A 12,442-nucleotide genomic window follows, 5' to 3' on the forward strand; every position below is an offset into this window, starting at 1 on the left:
CAAAAAACGATTCTAATCCAGTGAGTAACCGCAAACGTGTTTCAAATTATTTAAATGGCATCACGCATGGCAATGGGATTAATCATGTAAGGTCAAATTACACACCAAATGGGACTGAAGTTTGAGATTTTCACCCACAGAGGCAGACAGGCGGACTCATCCCCACTACAGTGACATAGGCCTCAGGATTATACCTTTGCCTCATGTCAGGTCTCCGGCCCCACGCACAAGTTTCTCCAACAAAAGGCAGCTTGAGGTGGGACACTAGTGATTTCTCCAGGCAATGGGAATGGTTGCAGTGAGCTGGGATATGAAATGGACAGTGAGCTGAAATAGTCCCACAAGCTGCTCAAGTGCAACTTGCAATTTCCAAAACCCATCCGAGCAAATCCCTGTGGCTCCTGGGAATCTGACTAGTTAGCGCCAGGCAGACATTCCTCACTGAAAACAATTAATACACAGCCAATTCTAAACACTTTCATGTCGCATTTTTTTCTGCTTTTGACTCTGTCTGACCTCCAGCTCCCTCTGACTGTCCAGTTTCGACGGCGATGGGCTGCTTGACACAAACACAGGCAGATCACCAGGCCAAACTTTAAGTGGAGAGCAGGAGTAGGGAATGTCAGACGCAAGGTACTGAGAAGCGATCGGTTTGTACACGGCTGGAAAAGAGACAACAGGGTCTCATCTTCCTGATTCTCCCAGATACTGCTCCTAGGAACGTGCACAGTGCCAGTTATCTCCAGTCACAATGTTCCAATGGAATACATGCCGGTCAGACAGATCAGGGGAGCGTCCGTTCAACTCCTTCTTGCCTTGGGTGTATTTTTGTAACTTCACAAACTGAGCTGACTGCAACTGATGTACAGCACAGAAAAAGGCTCTTCTGCCCATTAACTCTGTGCCAGCCAAAGGCAAAGAATTGACTGTTCATAGAACTTGGCACATAGCCTGCACCTAAGGGTTTCTGTCTGCTCCACCGTGACAGGCAGTGGATTTGATCACTATTTGTATTGGATATTTTTCTTGACTTGGAAACAAGAAAAGGTAGGCAAACTCCACTCCTGCCCTCAGCTCTCAAGTAGGTTCGAGCCTATGCAGGGAAACTCCAATAGATTTCCAATCTAACGCTTTAACCACTCGGCCACAACCACTGAAACATGCTACTGGCTGCTTTTCTGGGACATTCGCCCTATGAAGCTGAGGAAAAATTAGTCTTTCATCGGTTTATTTGAATCCGGTCACTTCACAGATTTCTGAAGGGTTAAATGTATTTGGTAGGCCTCGTTGTTTCATTACAAAATTTGAAATTAACATGCATTTACAATTGAACAGAAGTTACTCGAGAAACTCAATAGATCAGGCAGCGCCTGTGGAGACAGAAACAGAGTTGACATTTCTGAACTTCTTTCGAACTTTATTAGTATTCTGTTTTCACCCACACATGGTGTGGACTCTCCCCGTGTCTGCGTGGATTTCCTCCGGGTGCTCCAGCTTCCTCCCACAATCCAAAAATGTGCAGGTTAAGTGAATTGTTTAGGTGAATTTAGGTGAATACTAAATTGCCCATAGTGTTCAGGGTTGTGTAGGTTAGGGGGTACATGTAGAGTAATAGGGTAGGGGAAAGAGTCTGGGTGGGTTACTCTTTGGAGGGTTGATGTGGACTTGTTGGGCCAAATGGCCTGTTTCCACATTGTAGGGATTCTATGCCTGTAGGGATTCTATGGCATGCTGCCAGATGTCCTGAGTTCTTCCAACAAATTCTGGTGTTGCTTTCGATTTCCAGCATCCACAGTTCTTTACATTAGTCATTTAAACCAATATAAAAACTTCAAGATTAATGGCAAGGTAAAAATTATGTTTGGGGGAGCGTTTTCCTGACCCCATTTCCAACATGGAAATGTGCAGCAAAGAGAACTGATCAAGTGGAAAAAGCGATAACGTCGTACCTGGGTGGTGTCGAATCCACGCTACAAAAACTGGTGTGCAGCAGCTTGCACCATCCCATAAAGCAGGCTCGTGGGGAGTTCAAGCTTCAGACTGTGTCTCCCAGAATGACAATTGTCCTCTATCAGTTTTACATTTCTAAAATAAAGGTTGGGACAATCTTTACGGAGACATGGGATTAGTCTGATTCCACCTTCGCAAACACATCCATGTCATGGTGAACAAGCTCTCCTACAACTGGGGCCATCTTTGTTTGAGCCAGTGTTTTGTCTGTTCCTGACTTTTCCTATTGTCCCGGAGCCAAGGTGGGGTTTGAATTCCTGATGTGCCTGAATGAGAATTCTTTCACTGTCTCAGTTCAGTTAATGTCCCAGAGAACATCAGAGTCAATGTCGCAACCTCTTAAAGACGGGGAAAGTGTCTCGAATGTCTCTACTCATTTGGACAGTTCACCCTTCATTCTCCTCTAATCCCAGTTCCCAAAGAGTTTCCAAAGATGCAAAAATCCGGATAGTGGGCCTTCTGTTCTGTTTAGAACATAGAACAGTACATCACAGTATAGGGCAATTGGCCCTCGATGCTCTGCAGGTGTCTATCCTACTCTACATTCAGACTAAGCAACAGACCCTTCGTTGCACTGTCTTCCACATGCCTACACAAGAGACACTTAAATGTCCCTAATGTATTTGACTCTACTACCACTGCTGGCAGTGCATTCCACGCACTAAAGAACCTGCCTCTGACATTTCCTTTAAACATTCATCCAATTGCCTGAAAATTATGCCCCCTCGTGATAGACATTTCTGCCAGGGAATAAGTCTCTGGCTACCCACTCTATCTATGCCTCTCAATGTCTTGTATATCTCTATTCAGCCATCTCTCATCCTTCTTCACTCCAATGAGAAAAGCCCTAGCTCCTTCAGACTTTCTTCATAAGACATTCCCTCCAGTACAGGCATCATCCTCGTAGATCTCCTCCGTACCCTCTCTAAATATTCCACATCTTTCCTCTAATGAGTCAGCCAGAACTGAACACAATATTACAAGTATGGCCTAACCAGGACTCTATAGAACTGTGGCATAACCTTGTGGCTCTTAAACTCAATTCCCCTGCAAGTGAAAACCAACACACCATATGCCTTCTTGACAACACTATCAACCTTGGTGGCAACCTTGAAGGATCTATGGACATGGACTTCAAGATCACTCTGTTCTTCCACACTGTCAAGAATCCTGCCTTTAACCCTGCCATATGTATTCAAATTTGACCTTTCAAAGTGAATGACATGTCACTTTTCCACGTTGAACCCCATCTGCTATTTATCAGCCCAGTTCAACATTCCTGTCAATGTCCCATTGCAAACTACAACAGCCCTCCACACTATCCACAACTCCATCAACATTTGTGTCATTGGCAAACTTACTAACCCAGCCTTCCACTTCATCATCCAAGTCATTTATAAAAACCAAAACGAGCAGAGGTCCCAGAACAGAACCCCATGGAATACTACTGGTCACTGAGCTCCAGGCTGAATACTTTCCATCTACCACTACCCTCTGTCTTCTAAGGACCAGCTAATTTTATACCTAGACAGACATGCTTCCCTGTATCCCATGCCTTCTTACTTTCTGAATGAGCCTACCATGGGGAACCTTATCAAGTGCCTTGCTAAAATCCATGTACACCATATCCATTGCTCTATCTTCATCAAAAACTTTTTGTCACATCCTCAAAGAATTCAAAAGATTTGTGAAGCATGACCAGCCCCTCACAAAGCCATGTTGACTATCTCTAATCAAACTATGGCTTTCCAAGCAATCATAAATCCTGTCTCTCAGAATCCTCTCCACTTTGCACACCACAGATGCAAGACCGACTGGTCGGCAATTCCCAGGATTATCCCTGTTTCTTTTCTTGAACAAGGGAATAACATTTGCCACCCTCCAATCATCTGGCATTTTCAGCATTTGTTCTGCTCTGACTTACATGCAGCAGAGTTAAGGGTCAGAGGACCTAAACCCAGAGAAGGGGGTCATCCATTTAATACAGAAATGAGGAGAATTTTCTCTTTCAGAGGATAGCAAATCTAGAATTATTTATTTACAATAGAGGGCTTTCAAGACTAGGTATATTCAAGACTGAAGTAGACAGATATTTAGTCACTCAGGCAATAAATGATCATGACAAGAAAGTGGAGTTGACAATGATCAAATCAGCCATGATCTAATTGAAAAATGAAGGAGACCTGATGGACCAAATAGCATCTATCTGCCCCGATTACTTATGGTCTCAGCCCAGTGTCTGTCATTTGGAAAATACTAAAGACCATTGCTAAGGAAGAAATAGCAGGACATTTTGAAAAGATTATTGCAGCCAAATTAAATTAGCATCTGTGTTGAAAGGGAAGTTACATTTAAGATGTTTGCTGGAGTTCTTTGCAGATATGACAACAGAATTGATAAAAGGACATGTAGGTGATGTGTATTTGAATTTCTAGTAGGCACTCAATGAGAAGGCATACATAAGTCATTCCACAAGTTAGGAGATCACGGTATTGGGTAATAATTGAACAGGGACTAACCATTGTTTAACAAACAGAAGACAGAAATGGGCATTTTTCAGGTTCAAAAGATGCAACCTGTGGAGTGCCAGAACGATCAGTTTTAGGCCCTCAATTATTTACCTCTACAATAAAGACATGGATGAAGTGGCAGAGTGTAATGAGTTCAATTTTGCTGATGATACAATATAAATGTGAGAGCATGTTGCAATGAGGACATGGGAATCTGTAAGGGGGTATAGATAAGTGGAGTGAGTGAGCAAAATCTTGGCAGATGCAGTTTAATGGAGGGAGTGTGAGGTCATCCAATTTGGCATGAAGAGTCAAACAGCAGATTATTATTAAAATCAAGAGAAACTCCAAAGAAACGTGCTGTGCAGAGGGACCAGGGTTCTTGTGCATAAAACAGACAAAGGTTATTGAGATACATTAAACATGTCGTAAGACAAATGAACATTTTTTTCCCTTTATTACTACGGTTTGAAGATTTAGAAAAGGAAGTCTTGCTACAAACAGAGCGTTCCAGTGAGTCCACACATACAATTTGTACAATTTTGGACCGTTAATTCAAAAAAAGACATCAAGCTATTGGAGGCTATTCAAAGGGATTGATTCCTACGATGAAGGTTAAGAACGATGACCATAGTTTATTAGATTTTAGAAGAATGAGGGGTGATCTTATTTTAAACAGTACAAGGTTCTGGCGGGGCTTGACAGGATTGATGTTAAGATCTTTACACAAGTGGGCAAATCTTGAACTAGGAATATGTTTACAAAATACAGTGGCACTGAGTTGGATGTGAAGAATTTGCTCACTGAGAGTAGAGAATATCCGGAATTATCTGCACCAAATAGTTGTGGAGGCGAGATCACTGAAAGTATTCCAAAGGCAGTAAATAGACTGTTTTCCTTCAAAAAAAATCCAACTTTAGTAATATAAGGATCTGGGAGAAAATAGGAATTGAGGCCTGCTGCAGATTATCTCTGATGTTGTTGAATGGTGGTTCATATCAGAGGGGCTGAATGTACTCTTCTTGTTCCTATTTCCAACGTCCTCATGTTGTCACCAGACGGGACAGTGTGCCCCTTGTCCTCCGGCTGGAGAGGTTCGAGCAAGCGCAGTGGCCACGGTGATTGGATCATGCGAAAAACATAGCCGGGTTGACGCATGCGACGTGTGAGGGCTCACTCTGCAGGAACGTGACGGTATTGGCTCCGTAACCGGTGAGAAAAAAAACAGATTTACGAGGGTCTTGGCGGAGGCCATGTGGACGGGAAGGCTTCATAAATGTACAGTGGAAACATAATACCCCAAATAAAGCACTCTGGTTCAGCATTGACAACGAACGGGCCGGAGGCAGCGAGGTCGCGTCTCTCGGCGAAAGCCCCCTGTAACGACCGCCATCTTTGTAGGGAGAAAGGGGCATCAGGGCGCATGTGCGGTCATCTTGCCAGGAGTGAGGATGTTGTGAATGTCTCTCCTGGATTGACAGGGATGGAATTTATAAACACCTTTTACAGGAGGTGTGCAGGGGAGCATTAGCACACAGCAAACCCAAGTCAAGCGACAGACAGACAGAAAGTTCACGAAATCTCAGGTCTGATAATATCAAGGACTGAGAAACAGCTTCCACTTTTCAAATGACAAAGACGAGTAACTGGACTGAAATGTTAATTCTGATGTAGTTTTATCAGTTGCTGCTGGACCTGCAAAGTCTCTGCAGCATTTTCTGTTCTCATTTTTCTGGCATTTGCAGTAACGGTTTTTATTCAAGGGGAATGTTTATTTCATCTGAACTTCTATCCTGAACTCACCCCAAAGTTAATGTAAATTTTATTTTGCAGAATATTGGAAGCAGAGAATCAACAGCTGGGGAACCTAAATCAAATGTAAAATCTAGATCTGACAGAGTCACTTAATTCATCAGGATGTGATTATCATCAAGTGTTTCATTTGTGAGGAAAAGATTTGATACTTCCAACTGTGGACAAAGATTTCAGCTGCAAGTAAGAGTAATTAATTGGCAAAATGCCAACACCTGTAGAGTATGAATTAGAAGCAAAACTAAACAATGATCTGCCTTTAAAGAAGAATTACTGCTGACATAGTAATGCTACATATTTTCCTGCTGTTGCATAAGACAGTGCCTTTCAAGGATTAACTCAGAACCTTTGGTACAGTCCAATGAATTGAGACGTAGATGACTGTGTCTAAGCAGTGCCAGTTGGATTCTCGTTTCTTGTTCAGTTACTTGTTCTATGTTACAATCGCATGTCGCCCTGACTTAGTATGGCAGCACAGTGGCTCAGTGGTTAGCACTGCTGCCTCAAAGTGCCAGGGACCTGAGTTTGATTCCCTCCTCAGGCAACTGTCTGTGTGGAGTTTGCACATTCTCCCTGTGTCTGCGTGCATTTCCTCTGGGTGCTCCTGTTTCCTCTCGCAATCCAAAGATGTGCATGTCAGGTGAATTGGCCGTACTAAATTGCCCATAGTGTTAGATGCATTAGTCAGGGTAAATATAGCATAGGGGAAGAGGTCTGGATAGGTTACTCTTCAGATGGTCAGTGTGGACTTGTTGGGCCAAAGGCCCTGTTTCCATACTGTAGGGAATCTAATCTAATCTAATGCCTGTTACCAAGCGTGAATGTTTAACCTGTTATCTTATTGTTACTTCTGTTATTTTAGTACTCCTCTTCTGCCAAAGACTCATTAGTTCATCACTTAATATTAGCAAGTAGAATGGTATTAGAAGGAGGATTAGTGTCAGCATGTCTACACAAAGAAGATCCAAGCAAAACCAAGTGTCAGCTGCAGGCATACATTACAGCACGCACAAAGCAGAATGTTAGAGAAAACAAATCCAAAGCACACAAGATGGCAAAATAAAGAAATTCAAATGAATGACTAAAGAGTGCTTGTGACAGATGTCAGTTTGCCAGTTCAACTAGAACCAGGAGGAATTTGGAAGGTTCAGGGGAAACTAAATGAGCAAATAAGAGAGGCAAAGAGAAAGGATGAGCAGAAAGAAGAAGGAAAAATAAAAGGCTTATTGATTCAGGCTTGTCAGCATATAAATTGTAAATATGATAAATGAGAAGTGAAGCCAATTAGGAATTGATAAATAGATTTACAGCTGGAGGCAGAGAGACAGCTGAGGTATAAAATGTAGATTGCCACGGAATTTGATGATACCAGAGCCATGGTGAAAGAGGGAGAAATTGAGGCACTACATGTGTTTAAAGTTGACAAGGAGGAGGCATCAGATAGGTTGTATGTTAATGTTGATAAGGCATCAGAATCAGATGACACTGAGGGAAATGAGTGTAGAGGTTCAGGAGGCAAATCAGTCCCCCTAAGAATCAGGGGTGGTGACAAAATCCTGCAGAATTGTTCAAAAAGGCAGTAGAAACAAGCTCAACAATGACAGGTCAGTCAGTTCACTTTGGTGGTGGCGAAGCCTACAAAACCAATGATTCAGGACAAAATGAACAAAATTTGGTGTATTTCAGAAAAGCCAATACAGATTTGTTATAGACAAAATATGTTTTGCTACCTTGCTTACATTTTTGATGTAGTAACAAAGAACATTGTTACAGTTAATGTTATTAATGTACTTTACATGGACTTCCAAAATGCATTTGAGCAAATGTCATGCAATAGGTTTGAGAGTGAGGTTAGAAGTTAATGGAAACACAAGACCAGAGGCAACTTGAAGTTGAAACTGACTGACAGGAGAAAGAGATTACTGATTACTGGATACTTTCAGGCTGCAGGAAGGTTAATAGTGGAGTTCCCTAGGAATTGCTGTTCGGAATCCTACCTTTCCTGATTTACATAAATGATTTAGGGCATAATTTCAAAACCTGCAGAGTCTTCCGTAGGTCCAGACCAGAGGCAGGTTCCCTTCCCTGAACGACATCAGTGAACCAGTTGGGTATTTGTGACAGTCCAGTAGCTTTCATTGTCACTTTTATCACATGCCAGCCCCACAATTGACCAGATTCATTGAGCTGCTTTTCATAACCTGCCTTTGTGATTTTATGTTTCTGTCTCACTCTCTTTATTCTGTTTTTCAAACCAGTTTCACAGGGTGTTACAAACAGAGCATCTACAATAAGGAAACTGAAACCAATCATTATATCAGGATTGGACAGATATGCCCCATTTGCCACAACCTGAATCGCAACGGACTTTGAACATGGAAGGAAAAAACACCATTCACAGTGGAGAGAAACGATGGAAATGTGGAGATTGTGGAGAAAGGTTCCGTTACTTGTCAGTGCTGGAAATTCATCGCCGTAGTCACACTGGGGAAAGACCATTCACCTGCACAGAGTGTGGGAAAGGATTCACGCGGTCATCCATCTTACTGAAACACCAGCGAGTTCACACTGGGGAGAGACCTTTTAAATGCCCAGTTTGTGGAATGTGCTATAAAAGTTCCAGCAACTTAATGGCCCATTTACGTGTCCACAGTGATGAAAGACCTTTCCAATGCCCAGACTGTGGGAAGTGCTATAAAGGTTCTGGGGATCTGATGCGCCATCAACATATTCACACTGAGGAGAGGCCTTTTAAGTGCCCAAATTGTGGGAAGTGCTACAAAAGTCCCAGGGCACTAATGAACCATCAACAAGTTCACACAGAGGAGAGACCTTTCGAATGCTTAGACTGTGGGAAATGTTTTAAAACATCCAGCAATCTGATATCCCATCGGCGTGTTCACACTGATGAGAGACCTTTCAAATGCACCGACTGCGGGAAATGCTTTAAAAGTTCGAGAGATTTGATGAACCATCAACGTGTTCACTCTGATGATAAACCTTTTAAATGTTCAGACTGTGGAAATTGCTTTAAAAGTTCTGGGGAACTGATGTCCCATCAACGTGTTCACACTGATGAGAAACCTTTCAAATGTTTGGATTGTGGGAAATGCTATAAAAGTTCTGGAGAACTGACTTCGCATCAACGTGTTCATACTGAGGAGAGATGGTTCACGTGTTCCCAGTGTGGGACCAGATTCAGACGATCGTTTGATCTCACGGAACACCGGCGAATTCACACTGGGGAGAAGCCGTTCACCTGCTCCGTGTGTGGGAAGGAATTTACTCGGTCCTGTCGCCTTGTGGCACACCAGCGAGTTCACACTGAGGAGAGACCGTTCAGATGCTCTCACTGTGGGTCTGGGTTCAGGCAATCATCCCATCTCACTGCGCACCAGCGAGTTCACACTGGAGAAAGGCCATTTGCCTGCACAGAGTGTGGGAAGAGATTCACTCGGACTTGTAACCTGCTGAGACACCAACGAGTTCACAAGTGACGTTAGGAGTTGGATCTTTCTGTTAATTACTTCCAGGACTGAATCTTGTTCATTGCTTTCCTTTCTCCTGATGTTAACAAATTCAAACATCATTTTTGGTGTTACCATCCTGAATGAAAGGCAACTAAATCGGCTTTGTGTTAAACACGTAATGTGTTTAGACATGTTAATATCTCAGATATAGTACGATTACCTTTGTAGAACTTTCTCTTTCCCTTGTCGCCTCTGGGTTCACCTTCAACTTGTGTGAGTCATGCTCTGGCAATGAGCTTTCAGTTCAGATGGGGAGCTGTACAGTTGCAAGAAACCTTGATTATGTTTAAACAAAATTTCTGCAGTTGAATATATGTTGCATAAGTTACTTGAGTGGAAAATAATAAGTAGAAACTGTGTACTGCAGAAAGCATGGAGTGAATGTTCAAGCACTGAGCACTAAAATGACAAGCACCCCATTGCTTGAGTAAGATGATTGGAGGAAATGAGTGAGTGGGAGTGGATATAAAATTATGAGAACGTGAGCCCCACAGAAATCAGAAGGAAGGTGACGGAGATTGGCCACTCACAAAACTTTTGAAGTTTTACCAATAAATAATTTTTTCACAACTAACCTGGTGATTTCGTGTGTGCTTCATTCTGAAAACTTCGGGCCCAATACCATATGTCTGTGATTACATGTTGGCATTGTACGTGTTCATGTTACTGTCAGTTTGACGACCATTTGAGTCTGCCTCAAGATGGCAGCAGCGGCAGGGTGGGGCAGCCTTCAGGCTTCTGGGTAAAAGCAGCTCTGTTGATGATCTACATTGACATTGTTTATAAGTGTTGAACCATTAAATAATACTAGGATGAATTTGACATGTGAATGTTTTGAAGGAACATCATCAGGCAACAAGATTTTGAGAGAATTTTCACAGTGACTCAAATAGCATTTTCTAAGCAATCTACTCATCCCAAAATCTAGCTGTAGTGTTTAAGCTGTCTGTGTTTTACCTTCAATTCTTCAGACAAATAAGCTGCTGTTGCTGTCATGCAGTAGCCACAGCAGACTTTACATGTTCCTTTAGACTTCAGGTCACTTGATGTTGACATTTCTTTTTGGATTAGTGGTGCTGGAAGAGCACAGCAGTTCAGCCAGCGTCCGAGGAGCAGCAAGATCGACGTTTCGGGCAAAAGCCCTTCATTAGGAATAAAGGCAGAGAGCCTGAAGCGTGGAGAGATAAGCTAGAGGAGGGTGGGGGTGGGGAGAAAGTAGCATGGAGTATAATAGGTTAGGGGGGGTGGGGATGAAGGTGATAGGTTGTCAAAGCTAGAAAGTTTTCAATAATATCCTTCACATCAAGTTGGCCTTATATGCCAACGGCATGAAGCAAGACCGGAGAGGTCGGCATTGTAGAAGGGGATTTACTTTGATTCAGACCTCATACTCCCATCACTTTCTATGGTTCAGATGGACACAATATCGGACTGAAGCTGTATTCACTCTTGAACATAATGAATGATCCAGCCTCAACAGCTTTCTGTGGTAAATGATTCCACAGATTCACTATGCACTGAGAGAAGAAATTACTTCACATGTCTTAAATTGCTCCTCCTTGTTTTGAGATTACACCCTCTGGTCATAGATTCTCCCACAAAGGGAAATAAGCTTTCTGCATCTAACCTGTTAAATCCTGATGAAGAGTCAAAAGGCTCACAAAGTTAACTCGACTTTCTTCCCCCAGATGTTCCCAGACCTGCTGGGTTTCTCCAGCAATTTCTGTTTTTGTTTTAGATCTTAAGATCCATAGTTCTTTCTTTTACTTTTCCCCTGAGAATCTTGTATGTTTAAATAACACATGGTGCTTTTTTGCAGTACTGTGGCTGAGTAGCCTTAGGCAGAGGATGTTGGTGTTTCCTCCTGTTTGTTCCCAGTTTCATGTGATACTTTCAGGTTGAAATGAAACCCTCAGTAATTCTGTTGTGTCTGATGTCAGCAATTCATGGTTTTTTTTGAGCTTCGAGAAGGAACCAGGAATCGAATCCTGGCTGCAGTGGTGAAAGTGCTGAATCCCAACCACTACACCAGCATGGAACATGCCAGCCAAGGTTGCATGATTTCTCAATAACATTGCTTTTGACATTTAATTTTTCATTTGATAGTATGTTAACCAGAGGTACGTTTTTCAGACAAAATTGTCATATCATTGGGTTTTACAGCATGCAAAGAGGCCCTTGAGCCCAGTGACCTTTCTTCAGAACTGGATTTGAATCTGCTGTGGGAGACACATTGACTTCACTACACAGTAATGTTTGCAAACTCCATACATAATGTGCAAGCTTCATACAAAATCACAGAGAGAAAGTAAGAGAGCTTCTTCCTGAAGAAGGGCTTATGCCCGAAACGTCGATTCTCCTGTTCCTTGGATGCTGCCTGACCTGCTGCGCTTTTCCAGCAACACATTTTCAGCTCATACAAAATCACAGCCAGGTTTCCATAATGAATAGGGATAGCATAGGGAATTTGCGTGTGGAGTCTGAGGAGGTAGGGGAAGCCCTAAATGAGTTTTTTGCTTCTGTCTTTACGGAAGAAATGAACTTTGTAGTGAATGAAACCTTTGAAGAGCAGGTGTGCAT

The 12,442-nt window shown here is 42.6% G+C and overlaps 1 protein-coding gene and 1 long non-coding RNA gene across 5 annotated transcripts in view; one reads left to right on the forward strand and one right to left on the reverse strand.

The window, feature by feature from the left end:
• Window positions 1-4,960: 4,960 nt before the first annotated feature.
• LOC122543944 overlaps window positions 4,961-12,442 on the reverse strand; it is a 15,389-nt gene continuing 7,907 nt past the window's right edge. Inside the window, exons 3-4 of one of the 3 annotated variants that reach the window (XR_006310194.1) lie at window positions 10,023-10,118; window positions 4,961-5,989 (exon numbers count right to left, since the gene is read on the reverse strand). This is a non-coding gene — a long non-coding RNA (uncharacterized LOC122543944). Of the gene's footprint in view, window positions 5,990-9,854; window positions 10,119-10,437; window positions 10,628-12,442 lie in introns of those variants that run through there. The other 2 variants (XR_006310193.1, XR_006310192.1) reach the window with 2 other exon arrangements.
• Window positions 5,983-9,829, forward strand: LOC122543936 (gastrula zinc finger protein XlCGF17.1-like). 2 transcript variants are annotated; one of them, XM_043682885.1, is made up of 3 exons: window positions 5,983-6,106; window positions 6,354-6,515; window positions 8,591-9,829. In XM_043682885.1, the coding sequence occupies exon 3, from the start codon at window positions 8,666-8,668 to the stop codon at window positions 9,827-9,829; it is 1,164 nt and encodes a 387-aa protein (XP_043538820.1). In that variant the 5' UTR covers window positions 5,983-6,106; window positions 6,354-6,515; window positions 8,591-8,665. The 2 variants fall into 2 exon arrangements, with proteins under 2 accessions (XP_043538820.1, XP_043538822.1); XM_043682887.1 differs by lacking the exon at window positions 6,354-6,515.

This window comes from Chiloscyllium plagiosum, chromosome 45 (assembly GCF_004010195.1).
Source record: "Chiloscyllium plagiosum isolate BGI_BamShark_2017 chromosome 45, ASM401019v2, whole genome shotgun sequence".
Lineage (NCBI taxonomy): Eukaryota > Metazoa > Chordata > Chondrichthyes > Orectolobiformes > Hemiscylliidae > Chiloscyllium > Chiloscyllium plagiosum.